The 18,155-nt window shown below is 36.4% G+C and overlaps 1 protein-coding gene across 1 annotated transcript in view; it reads right to left on the bottom strand.

Annotated features, from left to right (window-relative positions):
• The window catches only part of KIF14 (kinesin family member 14), a 54,877-nt gene that overhangs the window by 28,454 nt on the left and 8,268 nt on the right, over positions 1-18,155 (bottom strand). Inside the window, exons 6-17 of the mRNA XM_035010373.1 lie at positions 17,621-17,651; positions 17,071-17,178; positions 15,816-15,932; positions 15,239-15,354; positions 13,656-13,828; positions 12,438-12,585; positions 12,110-12,173; positions 9,725-9,909; positions 5,904-6,006; positions 4,803-4,963; positions 1,956-2,103; positions 1,093-1,245 (exon numbers count right to left, since the gene is read on the bottom strand). Coding sequence (XP_034866264.1) covers positions 1,093-1,245; positions 1,956-2,103; positions 4,803-4,963; positions 5,904-6,006; positions 9,725-9,909; positions 12,110-12,173; positions 12,438-12,585; positions 13,656-13,828; positions 15,239-15,354; positions 15,816-15,932; positions 17,071-17,178; positions 17,621-17,651 — 1,507 coding nt within the window. The remainder of the gene's footprint in view (positions 1-1,092; positions 1,246-1,955; positions 2,104-4,802; positions 4,964-5,903; positions 6,007-9,724; positions 9,910-12,109; positions 12,174-12,437; positions 12,586-13,655; positions 13,829-15,238; positions 15,355-15,815; positions 15,933-17,070; positions 17,179-17,620; positions 17,652-18,155) is intronic.

Here is an 18,155-nt window from a genome sequence, read left to right as displayed (position 1 = left end):
CTCTCTCAGGTGGTTCACTAGCTACTTTGTGTCCTAGAATTAACTTGTTGCATATTATCACCATATTATAGTATAAGAACTTTGGGGTTACTAGGGGTATTTTCTTCTACCCCCACTCTCACTACAAAACTTGGGAAAAAGAGAAATAAAATTGCTATTCAAGGACAAAACTTTGAGATTAAGATATAAGGAATCAAAGTAGAGATGAAAACAGTGCTGCTCAAACTTTAGCATTTGTCAAAATCCCATGCAAGACTTGTCAGAATAGATCTGGGCCCCAACTCCAGAGTTTCTGACTTAGGAGTTCTGCGGCCTAAGACTGCATTTCTAACAGTAATGCTGATTGATGTTGCTGGACTAAAGACCATATTTTAACAACCACTAATATAAGAAGAAAGAATACCCAAGAAGGTTGTTAAAAAGGTAACTCAAGATATTAAAATACTGACAATCTGGTTTTATACTTCAGTCTTCAGAACTTGATTAATATGAGTCAGCCCCTGAAACATGACTCTGCCCTCACTGAGATGATGAAAGTTTCAAGGCCTGAGCTCATAAGACTGGGGTAACGAACACCCTACTCTGAGTTCTCTTAGGAGTCACTGAGGCAAGGAGACTGCTGGTCACACTTTCCATGGATGGATAATGCTTCATTCTGACATGAGGATGTGACCCAGTATAAGAGCTGTGCCTTTCTTCCTTCTACACATTGTACCCTAGCACCATTTCATTCATTTACATTATTTGGCCTGATGGATCACAGGATACTTGTGGAGGCATACGAGGAGAAAACTGTAATGGAACCAGCTCAAAATAAGCTCTGTCCCTTTCAAAATGTTTGTGTGATGATGTGTGAGCAGCGCTGGGAGCATTACCAGGTTGTAAGCTCTCAGGCAAGAAGAGCCCTTCTCGTAAAAAAATAAATAAAATAAATAAAATGATCTTAACTCCCCCAAAAAAAGAAAAAAAAAAGAAGAGCCCTTCTCATCAGGAGACCCGGATTCGGCCATCTCCTCCTAGGTACCATGAGTTCTTAAAAAAAAAAAAAATCCTGCTGTTGCTCAGAGCCAACTATTTACAAAATGAAATTACCTGTTTTGCAGCCAAAGTCTCCATTTCTAATCGCTTTTTGTTGACATAGATTTCCTGTTCAAGTCGCTGTTTTGCCTTTTCTAATTCCTCAATTTTGTCGTTAGCCTTTTGGTTATTTATTTCCTGCATTTTCTTCCTTTGAGCCTCTTCCTTCTTTAAAGAACAATAATGAAAAGTAATGGGCAAAAACACACTAGTTTTTTTCAAAAACAATATAAAAAATGTACAAGAGTCCATTTCTTTAATCAGTGTATAAGAAATTGACTCATCAATAGAAAAGTTGCCCTGTAGTTTTTCTACCTCATTCAGCTTGACTAATATAACTTAAAATAAGTATCACTGGGCGCCTGGGTGGCTCAGTTGGTTAAGCAACTGCCTTCGGCTCAGGTCATGATCCTGGAGTCCTGGGATCGAGTCCCACATCGGGCTCCCTGCTCAGCGAGGAGCCTGCTTCTCCCTCTGACCCTCCTCCCTCTCATGCTCTCTCTATCTCATTCTCTCTCTCAAATAAATAAATAAAATCTTTAAAAAAAAAAAAATAAGTATCACTAGTCAAACCTTCTAGAGCACGTTCCTCTAAAACGGGTTGTGGGAATGCAAGATGACCAGGAAACCAGAGAGCCATGGGCTCATGTAAGTGGAGGACAGAAGCTTCTCTATTTTTCTTCTTCTTCCAACAGCTATTTGTCTACTACTAACTTGCTTCCTAAAGTAAAATTAAAGAGGGCCAAGACTCACTTGGCTTTGACTCTCTAGTCTTTGATATTCCCCCAGTTTCCTTCTAGGGATATACTCAATTTTACAGGCAATATATCACTTAGGGTGCACGAGCAGAGAAAGAAAAAACCAATTCTCCCTTTTACCAGTTCTGCTTCCAATGCTTTTATTTTGCTTTCATATGCAGCTTTTTGAGAAGAAAGCTCTTGCTGAGCCATTTCTTTTGCAATTTGGATTCCTTGCATCATTTCTTCCTTTGCTCTCAATTGTGCCTCTTTTATTTCTGCTTCAAGTCTACAAAGTAGCAAAATATTCACAGGATACATTGTCAAGAATCCTTTATATACCATAGTAGTTCTTAATCATATTAAAATGTTTTCATTAAACAAAAATTTAAAACCCAACATTTAATTTCTGACACTGTCAACAGTGTTCTTAAATTTTTATTGCTTTTAGAATGGCTTATGCAAAACAGTATAAAAGGATGAAAATTTGCTTATTTCTTAGTTACTATAGCAGATGCCTGATATTTAAGTAAATATATTTTTCTAATCCTTTTTTTTTTTTTAAGATTTTATCCATTTATTTGAGATAGAGCGAGAGAAAGAGCGCAAGCAGGGCGGAGGGGCAGAGAGAGAGGGAGATGCAGTCTCCCCAAGAAGCAGGGAGCCCAATGCGGGGCTCAATCCCAGGACTGGGAGACCACGACCTGAGCCAAAGGCAGATGCCCAACCAACCAAGCCACCCAGGTGTCCCTATATTTTTCTAATCTTAAAGAAAATAAGTTATATAAAAATATTATGTCATAGTGAACATTGCAGTAAACATTATAGTTAACATTACAAAAAACACAATAACGATAATTTTTTTTTTTGAGAGAGAGCACATGCATGCACGTGTGTGCGCATGCATGCACATAGTGCGGTAGGGGCTGAGGGAGAGGGTGAGAGAGAATATCAAGCAGACTCCAACTGAGGCAGAGCCCAAAACGGGGCTCAATCTCATAACCCTGAGGTCATGACCTGAGTTGAAATCAAGAGTAGGACGCTTAACCAATTAAGCCACCCAGATGCCCCCAAATAAGGGTATTTTATGTTTAACAATGGTTAGAACAAAAATTGTATTTCATATATCAATAACTTTTAATTCATGTTTAGGTCATATGTTAGGGAAAACATTGAAATAACTCTAAAAATGTTATGAGAGCTGATAAAATAGATTGTATATTTTCAACCATCTATAATAATTTGACATTTTGGTAAGTTAAAACATTAAATTAGGTTTGTCATCTTTCAATATATAAGGGAAAAGCATCAAGGAGTATAAAAAACTAAAAGCTTGTTTCTTCTCAATAAAATCATTGCTCTAGGGGCACCTGGGTGGCTCAGTCAGTTAAGCATCTGCTTTGGCTCAGGTCATGATCCCAGGGTCCTGGGATCAAGCCCCATGTTGAGCTCCCTGCTCAGTGGGGAGCCTTCTTCTCCCTCTCCTTCCTGCTTGTCCTCTCTCGCGCTATTTCTGTCGCTCTCTCTCTCTCTCAAATAAATAAAATCTTTAATAAAAATTAAAAAAATAAAATCAATGTTTTAGCAACTACACTGTATAGAAATTTCCATTCCCAATTTCACTGAAAAAAAGAATATCAAAAGAAAGAAGGTTAGTGGTGACCAGGGCCTGGGGGGAACAGGCAGGGGGTGGGGTTGAGGGGGACAATGGGGAGTCACAGTTTTGTTTGTTTGTTTGTTTAAAGATTTTATTTATTTATTTGACAGAGAGAGACACAGCAAGAGAGGGAACACAAGCAGGGGGAGTGGGAGAGGGAGAAGCAAGCTCCCCGCAGAGCAGGGAGCCCGATGCAGGACTCGATCCCAGGACCGTGGGATCATGACCTGAGCTGAAGGCAGTCGCTTAACCAACTGAGCCACCCAGGCACCCGGGGAGTCACAGTTTAATGGGGACAGAGTTTCAGTTTGGGATGATGAAAAAAGTTCTGGAGATGAATAGTTTGATGGTTGTACACACTGTCAATATACTTAATGCCCTTGAAATGTATATTTTAAAATGGTTAAAATAGTGAATATTATGTAACATATATTGTACCACAATTTTTTTTTAAAAAGAGCAAAAGCAAGTTCAGACTTTTTAAAAGATAAGGTAGGATTAGCCCAGTCCATACTAGTCATTCTGATTCCTCCTCCCTTCATCCTCTCTGGTCATCAAGTGTGGTTGATTCTTTCTCCTTAATACTCTCTCTGACTCAACCACACTGTACTTCTCTTACTTCAACAATCTCTGAACAGCATTGCAAGCTATACTTGCTCTGCCTCTAATTGGTTTTCCAGACTTAGGTCAAGGTGAGCTCTAAAACTGTGATTCTGTCAGGTCTCTCTCTTGTCTGCCTAATATCGTTAATGATTCCATATCCTTTAAGATAAAGTCCTAACGCTTTAGTATTTATTTATGTATACTTTACCTATTAGTTTACAAGGATACTGCTTAAATCAGAAATCCTACAATATTGCATGAGCTAAAGATGGGGCAAAGAAAACAAAAAGGTTACACTCCCCCATCCCGCTGGCTAACTTCCAACGGTCTCTAGGGACCCCATTCCAGGGGATGTCTTCTTGTCCCCTAGAAAACTTTGCTGATTCCTGGCCAGGACTAGGAGTCACCCCTCACTCCATAAACTGCACACAGTGCAGGACTCTGTCATGGCACCCTGTCACAATTATGTGTCAGCCCCATGAGATGATAAATTCCTCCAGTATAGTAGCTAAATTTCAGGTATTCTTTGTATTTCTAGTATAGTGATAGATACATAATATCTGCTCAATAAACGTCTGCTAAATCAATGAATGTACCAAGGGAAAAGATCATGTCACTAGAAATTAGCACCCAAAGAATTAACTGCCAGAGACTAGCACAATATGATTAACTCTCTCTTGTAGACCTCTCTCATGTTCTTACTATTTCATATCAACAAAAATACTTACTGTGATCTTTGTGCCATGAGCAACTCATTTTTTGCAAATTCAAAGTCTTTTGGACCCTCGATTATAAGAATATCTCTACCGGATGGTCTTTTTCCTTTCTGGACTTCTACTGGATGATTAAATCTAAAATAATGGTCTCCACCAAGAATCACGCGATCACCCTAAAGCACACAAAAAATTTACTACTTGAGGTGAGTCTGAACCAAAAACTTACATGGGACAAATAATTAAGTTCAGCAATTCAAGACAGTCTAAGATTAGTAATAATAAACATAAAAATCACAGCAACTAACATTTATTAAATACTTTCTATATGTCAATCACTATGTTAAACACTTTACGTATACGTGATCTCATTTATGTCTCACAACAACCCAGTGAGATAGTACTATTATCTCAATTTGAGGAGTGAGGAAGTTAAAGAGCACAGAGCTTAATAATAACAACAAGCATTCACTGAGCTTACAATTTGCAGACATTGTGTTAAGAACTGTAGATGGATTATTTCATTTAATCCTCTGCTGCCCCCAAAAGGTAGGATATATATGAAGTGACCAACTGTCTTGGTTTGCCTGCAACAGACTGGTTTATGCCTGTTCTCTCAATGTAATTTTTTTTTAAGTTTTATTTATTTAAGTAATCTCTACACCCAACATGGGGCTCAAACTCAGGACCCCAAGATCAAGAGTCACGTGCTCTTCCAACTGAGCCAGCCAGGTGCCCCTCTCCCAATGTAATTATTAAAAATGCTCTCAACAGTGTCCTGACTTCAGTGATATACAATCACCCTAATTAAATAACTTTTTTCAAAAGTCACATAGCAAATAACCAGGGCTTACTTCCAAAGCTCAGCTCTTTACTGGACACATAATGGTGCTGTCAGTAGTCAGCTCTTCAGGTACTGGTTTATAGTGATTTAACTTTTATCTTTGCACAAATGAAGGCAATTAATGAATTAATAGAAAAGAGAATTTTAGAACTGGAAAGTCCTTAATCTAGTTCACTACCTTATCTTACAGAGGAGAAAACTGGGACTCACATAAATTAAACAACTTGCCCAAAGTCAAACAATTTGTTAGATTTCAGCACTGGCTAACTTACATGATGTAATACTGTGGATTCCAAAATATGTTTTCCATTTATATATGTCTTTGCTTCTCCAACTGGGATGATACTCACTATTCCATCAAAATTTTTTATAGTACTGTTAAGATAAGAAGTACATTGTTATAATTACAGGACAGATGAAAAAGAAAAAGGCAATACAAGATAATCTTGCTTGGATTATTCCTTTGGTGTTGCTTCATATCAATTATTTTATTTTGCTCCAACTATATTTTGAAGTTTTGGCAAAAAAGCCTGAGCAATCCCATCCATCAGTGCTGGGAAGAATTTTCATTGTATGTATTTTAACCATAACTACTTTAAAAAAAATACCGACCCTCTCCCCCAAAATAAAATAAAATGAAATAAATTCAAGGAAAAAACATTAGAATATTGACAATGGTTACAGATGAATGAAACACTTTTAAGTGTTTTATTTCTCTAATTTCTGGTTTTATGTATGAGTTTTAAAGATGAAAAGAAACAAACATTTTCCTTTTATGAAAAGTAGGGTAATACAGAAGAAAGAAAAGCATGGATGGAGATAAAAACACACTCCTTAGTCATCTAATTAACTAGACCCTGACACTATGGAAAATCAGCTGTAAATGTTACATATTCCTTTGAATCTTTTTATTTGGAGAATAGGAAAGACACTCCAAAGTCCAATTCATCTTTGGATTAACTTGACAGAGAGGGAAAAAACTGCAGCAAAAGCTGAGTCCTAACCCAAAACCTCTAGCTGTTGATTAGGCTCTAAGATCTATAATTAAAGAATAACAGTTCAGTTGTAGCACCTAGAGAAAAGAGTCTGGAAGGAATAGCTCACCCCTCAGCAGTATGTCCCTCCCACCAGTCTAGTGTTTTAACCAGGTAAAGGTTTCAACAGGATCTACTTGTTCTGATTCCTTCTCTCTCCTAGGTCTTTCAAAATTCCTTGACCTGGCATCCTGAAACCTCCACAATCTGGCTTCACCACCAACATTCTTTATCCACGATTATTTCCCCATAAGAACCACATCTTACTCTTTTTTTTTTAAAGATTTTATTTATTTATTTGTCAGAGAGAGAGAGAGAGAGCAAGTGAGCACAAACAGGGGGAGCAGCAGACTTCCTGCTGAGCAAGGAGTCCAGTGTGGGACTTGATCCCAGGACCCTGGGATCATGACCTGAGCTAAAGGCAGACGCTTAACTGACGTAGCCACTCGAGTGTCCCAGAACCATATCTTACTCTTAATCATCTATATCAGTACCCTGAATTTGCCTTGACATCAGCTTCTCTCTTTTGAGTCATTTCTCTAACATAGGAAGAATGTTACCTCATCCTTCAAGGCCCAACTTAAATGCTAGAAGCTTATCTTTTTGGCTCAAGCAAGAAGTGGATTTTACTTCTAAGCATTAAGAAGGCAAGTCCCATATAACATTAATTTACATTGATAGGTACTGAAGTTCTTTTTTTTTTTTATTTGAGAGAGAGAGAGCATGAGATGGGGGAGGGTCAGAGGGAGAAGCAGACTCCCTGCCGAGCAGGGAGCCCGATGCGGGACTCGATCCCGGGACTCCAGGATCATGACCTGAGCCGAAGGCAGTCACTTAACCAACTGAGCCACCCAGGCGCCCCTGAAGTTCTTTTATTCATTAAGCCCCCATGTGCCAGATAGGTCTCAGCAATGAACATGGACATGAAACCAACACTCATGAAGTTCATGGTATAGTAAGACAATAGTGATAAGTGTACTAAAAGGGGAAATGCAGAGTGCCAGGCAAGCAGAGGACTTCCTACTCCCCTACTGGACTCCTAACACTTTGGGATCATGTTATGTATCTTTGTCACTGGTGTAAATAATACTACACTTATTTGTTATAGAAAACAGTTAACTAATAGAAGAACAAAAGGACCTGAAGAAGAAGGAGATTTGCATACCAGATATAAAGACATTATAAAGCTCAAATAATTAAGACTATGGAGTACTAGTGAGAAGAAAAAGACTTTGTTTTTGGTAATTTTTTATATGAACACTTCAGATCACAAAAGAAGCAATATACTATTTAATATATGATATTAGCAGAATTGGTTATTCACATGAGAAATAAATGAATTCAGACCCCTACTTCACACCAAACAAAAAATTCTAGACTACTTAAGGGCTTAAATGTGAAAACAAAACTTCAAAACATGTAGAAGAAAAGTTAGGAGAGGGGCGTCTGGGTGGCTCAGTCAGTTAAGCAACTGCCTTCAGCTCAGGTCATGATCCCAGAGTCCTGGGATTGAACCCCACATCGGGCTCCCTGCTCAGCGGGGAGTCTGCTTCTCCCTCTACCCTCCCCCCTTCTTGTGATCTCTCTCTCTCTCTCTCCCTCTCTCTAATAAATAAATAAAATCTTTAAAAAAGAAAAACAGAAATGAAAAGTTAGGAGAACATCTCTATGACCTCAATGTGGAAAGAATTTCTAAAACAAGACCACAATTGTTGTAATGGCAAAAGATTGAGGCTGTGTACTACAATAAAACAAAGAGCTTTGAATCAATCATAAGGCACCAAAAGAGAGTGAAAAGATAAGCCACACATGGAAAAAAGACTATTGCAACAAATAAAACAAAGGCTTGGCAATCAGAATATATAAAGAACTCTTATAAATTACTAAGAAAAAAACAAACAATCCAACTGAAACATGGACAAAAGACATGAACAGTCAAGTCCTAGAAGAGCAAACTAAAATAACCAATAAATACATGAAGAGATTATTAGTCAAAGAAATGCAAAATGAATCCACAATGAGATAACATATCATGTTCACTAGACTGGCATAAATTCAAGTCTGCCAGTACCAAGTGTTGACATGGATATGGAGTAATAGACACTCTCAGTGGTGTAGAAGTAAAAATTCATAATCATTTTGGAAAACAATGTGAAGTTACTAAGTAAAGTTGAATAAGACATACCCTACAATCTAATATCTCAAGTATTTTTAGATATAATTTAAGAGTGTCTCCCAAACTTTAAAAATTATTATTATAGCATAATTAGAAAATTGTAATATTTATACAGCAGATTGTGGTCAATAGAAAGGTTGCTCACAGTTAGACATGACTAGTCTGGTAGGTAAGGCCTCCTAAGTTCCTACTGGCTAACATTAAGGGCTCATATCTCAGTTTATCATCTGGGAAACTCACTCTAGAGAAACTCTTCACATTTGTACCAAGAGATATGTATAAGAATATGCATAGCAATATTGTGATGGCAAAAAATTAGGAACAACCCAAATGTCTATCAAGAGACAGACTGTAATAATTTAAAGGTAGATAAATGCACACAATAAGATACTTCACAGCAGTAAAAATAAAAGAACATCAAAATGAATGAATCTTGAAAACAACATGAAGCCAAAGCAGTTTGCATAAACTATCATCCCAACAATATGTATATAATCATTCAATTCATACGAACAAAATTCACATGAAACAAAAAATTTTAAATTTGTCAATCCAACCAAAAATCCTGCCATATAAGATGGATAGAAGTTTAATTTCTTGCCAATGATTATAATTCCAAGAAATGATCCCTCAACCAACAGATCACATACACCAAAACAGAAATAGAGAGCATTACATTCTACCTCATATTGACAGTAATTAACCTATCTTCCTTACAAAACACTCAGACTGTTTTTCTTGGCTAAAAGATGCATTGGAAGGATTATACCAAAGACTCAGTATAAATGAATGCCTCATGTGAAGGAAACCATACATATCAAGATATGGAAGCCTACTAAAAAAAATGAACAGGAGCCTTTTTATTTTTAGAAGAATAACATACCAATGATCATCAGCAATCAGCACCCCAGATAACTGAATATCATGGCTTGAGTTTGGTTTATACTTTCCAACTGTCGTCGTTCCTTCTTTTATCATATATAATAGCATCTCTGATAGCTGAGGATCTTCATTGAGATTGACAAAGTTTGGCAAATGGTTGTCGATTTGAAATGTAATTCCTGCTTTCTAGTGGAAGTCAGAAAATAAATTAACCTTAACAAAAAGCAGCAAATTATTAAATCCATCTAAAATAAATGGTCTACCTTAAACATTAAAATCACTGTATGTGAAGTCTCAATAAAGGTTTCTTAGAATCTCTCTTTCATGATTTCCCCATGACTGTTACCATCAGACTTCTTAGACTTTTAAGCTATGTTGCCCTTTCTTTGACCTTCACAATCCTTCACCCTCAAACTGTGCCTTTTCTTACTGATGGTCTTTAGAATGGATCAGTTCCTTTTGTTGCATCTTTGCTGCCCTCACCTTAGTTCGGACCCTTATTACCTCATACTTGGAACTACTGCAGCAGCTGCCTGATTGCCCTGTCAACAATTTATCGTTTTCAGTTCATCTTACATCCTACACCAAATCAATTCTCCTGAAAGGGTATTCTCAAAATGTCAACTCCCTGGTCAAACAATTTCAATCACTTCTCTCTTCCTACAAGATAAAACTCAAATCACTTAGCCTGAAAAATCAATAAACTAAACATAACACGCCCTGCCTATTTTATCTCTGTATGACCGTATACAAACTGCCCCTCCAATGAATCTGATCCGCACACCTTCTTCCGAGCACACCTTAAACTTCTGCACCTTTACTCTCAGACAATTTTCCTTTCCTAGAATGCACTCTTCCTTTTTTCTACCTATCAAAATCTTACCCAGGTTTCAAAGCCAAATCTTCAAAACTCAAATCTCACCTCTTCGTGAGGCTGGACTCACCATTCCCAAGGAATATTCCCCCTTCCTCTCAATTCTTATAGTACTCTACCTACCAGTCATTCGAAATATTTCCTTTACTGCCAATACCTTTGCTCTTGACCCAAGCTCTCCAATCTCTTTTAGAACCTCATTCCATTAAGGAGTTTTGATTCCTATTAAAAAGTTTAAGTGTCTTCCATCCTTTAAAGAAACAAAACCAAAATGAACGAAACAAAACTTCCCCACGATCTCACCTCCCCTTTCTCTGACTTCTCACTAGAGGTTTTCAGAGTTTACATGTATGGCTCTATCTCCTTAGTCACTCCTCAACCCACTGTCATCTGGCTTCTTTCACCACTACAATGACTTCATAATTTCACAATGCAATGCGCACATCTCAGAAACGTGGGCATCATTCTTGACTTTTCCATTTTCTTAACATACACACACATCCAAAAACACCCTCTGAGCCTATCAATTTTAACTCCCTTCTCTCTTTTGAATCCAACTCCTCCACTAGCCATTCCCACTGCCACTGCCTTACTCAAGCTCTCACCACCTCTGGCCTTCACCATGGCAACAGCCTCCTAGATGAATAACCTTCCCAGCCAGCATCAGTCTTTCCTCCCTCAAATCCACCATTACCAGAAGAATCCATTTAAAACACAAGTCTGCTCATGTCACTTCCTTTCCATTTAAAACCCTTCAGTGGCTCCCAGTCACCTAAATTTAAGTTCCTCACTATGTCATGATCTGAATCTTGCATCTCTCTCTAGTCCAATCTCTGTCACCAGCATTACTATACAAGTTCTGAATTCTGTGGACATCCAAGCTGTGCTGTCCCTTCATGCTTCTGAACATGGGATTCCTTGCTTAGAAATCTTGACTTCAGTAGCCTAACAAAATCTCGCTTAGTTGTCCCTTTCTCTTTGAAGTCCTCCTTAATAACCATCCTCATCGAAGTTAATTACTCCCTCCTGTCTCTTGCTTCTCTTCCTTTTACATGGTTTTCATTGCCTTAGGTTGAACCATATTGGACTCCCGGTGTTCAACCATTTCTTACCTAAAAAATGGCAGCATCATATGGTTCAACCTAGTCAAGTCACACTGCATTTCAGTCATCTATTTACATTGTAAACCTCCCTTTAGATTACACGCTCTTTGAGGGCCAAAACTACATTTTATTCACCTTGGCTTCCCCCATGCCTGGCACAGAAAAAACATTTAATATTTGTTGAACCAAAGTGAATAGAATTAGGGTTTGTTTATATTTTAACTTTCCAACATAGCTATGGGCTCTAAGTATATTAGAATCTTGACCTCAACACTTCTTTATACTATTCCTCTTTATGGTATTGCTTGGCATAGAGTCAGTATGCAAGGAGTATTTGAGAAATTAGATTTACATATTTACTGTCATCTTTATTTAATTTTTAAATCAGTTTAGAGAGTTGAAATGATACCTGTAACTCCTTTGTTTCTTGAAGTTTTCTTCTTTCAGCTTGTTCAAATTTTTCTTTCCATGCTCTTTCCAAAGACAAACAAAATAATAGAGTTAAAAATATCCAGATGCATAAGATTGAGAATTAAAGACAATCAATAAAGATTAAGAAACCACTTAGGAATATTTAAAATATGATAGTCTGGGGATGGACTGCTCTATTCATACAGAAAGTACGAAAACAGAGCCACAGATCCCTCCTAAAGTCCTCCGTCTCCACAAATCCCAGCCCCACCAGTCCAATGATTCCAGGCAACACATTGACATCTAAAATATTGACTATATTCCACCTTTGCATTTCTGCCATGTCTCTCTCCTGTTGATGCAGTTTCATTCGTAAGGATGTTATTTCTTGCCGGCACAGCCTATATCTTTCAGGGTCAATATTTTGACTGTTTCTTTGAGCAGCTTTTAGCTTTTCGATTTCCGCTTTCAATTCTAAATATTTGTAAAAAGATGCATGATTAATAACATTTGATATATAATCATTACCACAGTAGGCATAATCCTCCAATCTTATTTCAAGTTTTAAATATTACTAAATAAAATAGAATATTTACAGAAATCAATTTTACTTTACTTACATTACCTATACATTTCTACTTAGTCTTAACCTGAAAAAGTGCTCCCATCTTTATGAATTTCCCCCCTCATAAGTAGTATGGCCATATAATGTATTGTTCAAAGTGGGACACTTTTGAGAAGCACCTTATTAATCACACTGATGCAGCAGACATAAACCAGGATTGTCCCAAGGCAAACCTTACGTATAAAGACATGCTGGATAAAAATCAAAGATTTTTCAAGCTGGAGTTCAGAAGACTTATTTTTAATGAAAATAGCCCTATTTGTGAAAGAGAGGGGACTCCAAAAGGGAGACGATGGACTATGATACAGCCAATTCGTTCTTCTCTGGCCTGCTTGTCTGAAGACCATTCGTCCTCTGCTGCTCAAAAGGGCCAGAGGACAAAGGACTGTGAAAAGATGGCAGTTCCACATATGCAAAGAGAAAACTGCTCAAATCAAGGTTCCTTGCAGGTACTCAAGTCCATCCTAAGCAGGTGATTCCCAAGATATACACAGAAAGTAGTACTGAGCATAAATGAAGTTAGGCCTATGCTAAAAACTCAAGCCTTTAGATCACTGTCCTTTAGATCAATGAACTAAGCAAGAGTAGAACTGATAAACAGAATGACAATGGAGGAAAGATCATAAGAGGAAAAGGCTACACACATCCATGACTCAGTCTGTAAGATTATTTTTCTGTGCTTGCTATTTCCCCTTTACCTACTCTCTATTTGCTGTCTTTTTCTGCTTGTTTTCCCCTTCCTAATTCTCCTTCCCATCGTCCTTCCATCTCTCTTCCACCATCATTGTAGAATGATGACTAGTATCTATTATAAGTAGGTATGAAAGAAAAATCTTTAATTTTCTTAAATTGTGTATTTTCATTAATATTTGAGATTTAACTGTTACAAAATAATTAAAATGTTTAGAAAAATCTTCACCTCTAATTAACTTAGCGTTCATATCTTCATTTACTTTGGCGATATTGACTATCATACGGGCTTGGCTGGCATATCTCAGTGTGCTTAATGTTTCTTCAATGTTGTTGGCAGCAGGACTGATGGTAGCGATCATTGCAGTTTTTGAATTTCCACCCAGACTTTCTTTTAACAGCCTTCAAGGAAAAGAAGTTATAATTAGACTTTGTGTCTACAACAACCTAATAGCAGTAATAATGTAGAAAGCACAAAACAAATTAATAGGATATATAATACAGTATTATACTCTTCACTCACATACCATTCAGGACTTTTTATTTATTTTAAGTAAGCTCTACACCCAATGTGGGGCTTGAACTCATGATCAAGAGTCACATGCTCTACGGACTGAGCCAGCCATGCACACCACCATTCAGAACTTTTGTGGTATTTGTACTTATTTTTAGATCTCATGAATATTTTGTTTTCTCTTATACTTTTTATATTGTTTCATGAAACAGTAACTGAACCAAAGATTTAAAATATGGTTAACCATCAGATATTTAGTAAGATACCACTTCCCACTCCCCAGACTAGACTGTGAGCTACTTCAGGAAAGAAACTATGTGTGTTAGTCATCTTGTATTTCCAGTGCTACCACAACCTTTAGAAACAGGTGCTCAATAAATACTGAAAAGGATGAGTGGGCATATAAACAAAAATTTTGTTTTCTACAATATGCAAAAGCCTTCTTTTAGAGGAAAAAAGATAGAATGAGACTAAAACACCTATCTTTATTAATACAGAACGAATTTCACTCTTCCTAGCTTTCAAAAGGCACCAAGAAAAAAAATCAAATTTTTCCTTAAATGTTTTCAGGTGACAACTACATTCCTATAAACCAATTATAAAGACACATAGCGGTTGGGAGGGCCTGGGTGGCTCAGTTGGTTAACCGTTGACTCTTGATTTCGGCTCAGGTCATGATCTCAGGGTCCTGAGATCGAGCACCGCATCGGGGCTATCAAGTAGAGATGCAGTCCTTATGAGAATTATATATTAATAGCTTATCACAATTGGCTATTAAATCTATACAGATGTAATTTGAATGTAATGTATCTGATTAATGAAAACATATTCATTAACAAAAATACTTATTGAACACTTAAAGGCTAGTCAGTGGGTGCCTCACAAAACAATTTCACTTTACACACATAGCAACATGTTTGGTGGTATCATATATGCTCAAACATTAAGCACTAAAAACATTAAGTATAGTACTAGTTGCTTACACTAATACAGCACATACTATGTATTAAGAGTATTATAGTAGTTATTTAATCTTCACTATAACCCTAAAAGGTAGGTATTGTTATTATCCTCATATTACAGATGAAGAAAGAGACTAGAGCATTGAGTGATTTACCGAAGTCGCAGAGCTTATAGGATGCAGAGCCACGATTCAGATCCACATAGTTTGACTCTAGAATTCACACTGCTAACCACTTGTTCTCTGTCCCAAGGCTATATGAAGTCAGTTTATTGTTCTTCTCCCCATAGTATTCAGTACATTTTATACAATTCTTTGTACTTCAAAAGATACTTGCCATGTAAGAACAGATTCACGGTAAGGAATAAAAACTCTCTTTCGGTTTGCTTGTTCAGAAAGTGCAGATATAACCTTTCCCAATGTGAGCAAGGACTTGTTAATACTCACACCTTCCTGTACACAAGATAAAAACATCTAATTTAAAATAACTGCTCAGCAATACATTTATTTCACAAAATATATTCCTTCCCTTATATGATTACTGAGTAAATATTTTCTTCCATAAACTACCAACTTTCTTACAACTCAAAATTTACTAATTTTCTTTGAAAAGTAAACATAATGAAAAAGTAAAGATCTCTCTTTAAACCACAGCAATGCAGTCTATAAACTACAGATAGAGTTTTTGTTTTTGTTTGTTGTTGTTAAATATATTTAGTTTGCAATCTCCTAAAAATAATGCCCTAGGGAATAAGTCTTATTAAAATGAGAAAAACCTCATTTTTTAAAAAAAAAGATTTTCTTTTAAGTAATCTCTACACCCGGCATCGGTTCGAACTCACAACCTCAAGATCAAGAATCACATGCTCCACTGACTGAGCCAGCCAGGCACTCCAGAAAAGCCTCATATTTACCTTCAGTCGATCTCCACTAGTTCGAGCTGTGGAGCAGCGCTCACTGCCCGCCAGATCTATCAGGTTTATCCGACTCGTTATTCTGTGATCATGTTCCTCCCCTTCCACAGATTCCGTCTGCAGCAAAAGGACATTAATATAATATGTCATAAGTTTGTCCATGATTTGCTATCGATATAAGTCTTGAAAGGGAAAGTTATACAAGATTATAAACCACTCATTTATTTTTGAAACTATCCCTTCACAAATGTGTGATCATTTATAATTTATAATAAACATTCAAGAATAGGGGCGCCTGGGTGGCTCAGTCGGTTAAGCATCTGGCTTCAGCTCAGGTCATGATCTCAGGATCCTGGGATCGAGCCCCGCTTCAGGCTCCCCCTGCTTGTGCTCTCTCTCTCTCTCTGTGTCCCAATAAATAAATAAACTCTTTAAAAAAATAAAAATAAAAAAATAAACATTCAAGAATACATGGAGCAATGCTTGCATTATGCCAAAATAAAAGAAATAACTTCAAAGAGATAAAAACTCACAACTACCCAATTATATTAAGGAAACAACCATAAATAGAGCAAAAGCTTAGTGTACAAAGGTGTTATGTATCTCAGCATGAGAGGAGCAATTAATACTTATTAATAATAAAAATATTTAATTTTTTTAAGTAATCTCGCTACCTAACATGGGGTTCGAACTCATGACCCCAAGATCAAGAATCACATGTTCTTCAGACTGAGCCAGGCAGGCACCCCAAAGGAGCTAGGTATTTAAAAGCAACATAAATGGCCCACAGTAGAGGAACTGGAGTAGTCCATGGAATATTATACAGCTATGAGAAGTGATTATTTGGTGAAGAATTTTAATGGCATAAAATTATTGAAGATTTTGTAAATTTGTTTAAATGTGATTGTAAAACAACTAAAATATTATACACCAAAATATTTAGAGGGTCTTTGAGTAGTGGAACCTATGGCTGAATTTTTAAAAATCTTTGACTTTCTGATACGTTTTTCCAAATACTGTACAATTACCATGTATTGAAAACATATCATACATTAATGTTATTATCATATTAATATCAATGATATAATAAATTAATAATCATATATTATTGAGTTTTCAAACAGTAAAAAAAAAAAAAATACTGCCAAATATACCAAAAGTCATTCAGTTACTGTGTACACTAAAATCCAATTATGTTATATATTTATGTTATCATATACTTATATTATCTTAAAATAATCAAGAAAAAGAATACCTTGGTCTGGGTCATCACCAGGGTGAAAACTGAATGCGATCGGGAGCTTTTATCATTCATACCAGTAGCAGCAGTCGCTCTTTGTTTATTTCCCAATTCTAGCCAACTCTTACAAGAAAGAAGAGAGGGAGGTCAGAACTGCAAACTAAAATTTATTGGAACAAATTAAGAAACAACAAAACTAAGCATGTTTGGCAACATATACGCACTTTATAATCTGTTTATGAAATGAAATTAATAAATGTTTGTCATTTAATAATTTGTATTCCCATTGTCAGTTTTGCTTCCATCACAGATATCTGAATCAGGAAATTACACCTCTAAAAGACTATTTCAATAACACTAAGCTGCTATGATAGGCAATTTTTATTTTTACTTCAGAAGAGTAATTCCTTGATTGAAGTTTAATAAACAAAATCAGCTCATAATGAATTAATAAGATTAACCTCCTATTTATGCAAGTAGCAATTAAGGAGAAATATTCTTATGAATACTTATGATTATGATCTTTCTATCTAATGGAAGGAAGATAAAATATAATCAATCTTACCTGGATATCAGAGTAAGAACTGACAACATTCCTATTTTTAAAAGGAAAAAGACAAAATTGTTTTTACTGATAATTACACTTTTATTCTCATAAAATAATAATACTCTTTCAATTACATAATTACTCTCTGAAGACCACAATTGAATAATTCATAGATTATACTGACTCTCAACAGAATCTTTCACTATCTCCATTCTTAAAGGGTAGAAAATGTTTTAATTTTACCAAAAAGTATGTCTTTTATTAATGAAGCAGCTTAGCTCTTAACATATTCAAGTCTAAATCATGAGACCAAAACATATACTTGACATATGTAGGGGTGGGTATGCTAGTATGTATGGGTCTCAACATAATCCCAGATTTATTGAATGGAGCTAAATCCATACCTAATCACTTTCCCTTTCCCTTAAGAAAGCATTCATATACTTGACATATGTAGGGATGGGTATGCTAGTATGTATGGGTCTCAACATAATCCCAGATTTATTGAATGGAGCTAAATCCATACCTGATCACTTTCCCTTTCCTTTAAGAA

This window comes from Mirounga leonina, unplaced genomic scaffold (assembly GCF_011800145.1).
Source record: "Mirounga leonina isolate KUSES-001 unplaced genomic scaffold, KU_Mleo_1.0 Mir_154, whole genome shotgun sequence".
Lineage (NCBI taxonomy): Eukaryota > Metazoa > Chordata > Mammalia > Carnivora > Phocidae > Mirounga > Mirounga leonina.
Note: the sequence above shows the minus strand (reverse complement) of the source record. Positions and strands in the feature narration are given on the sequence as shown.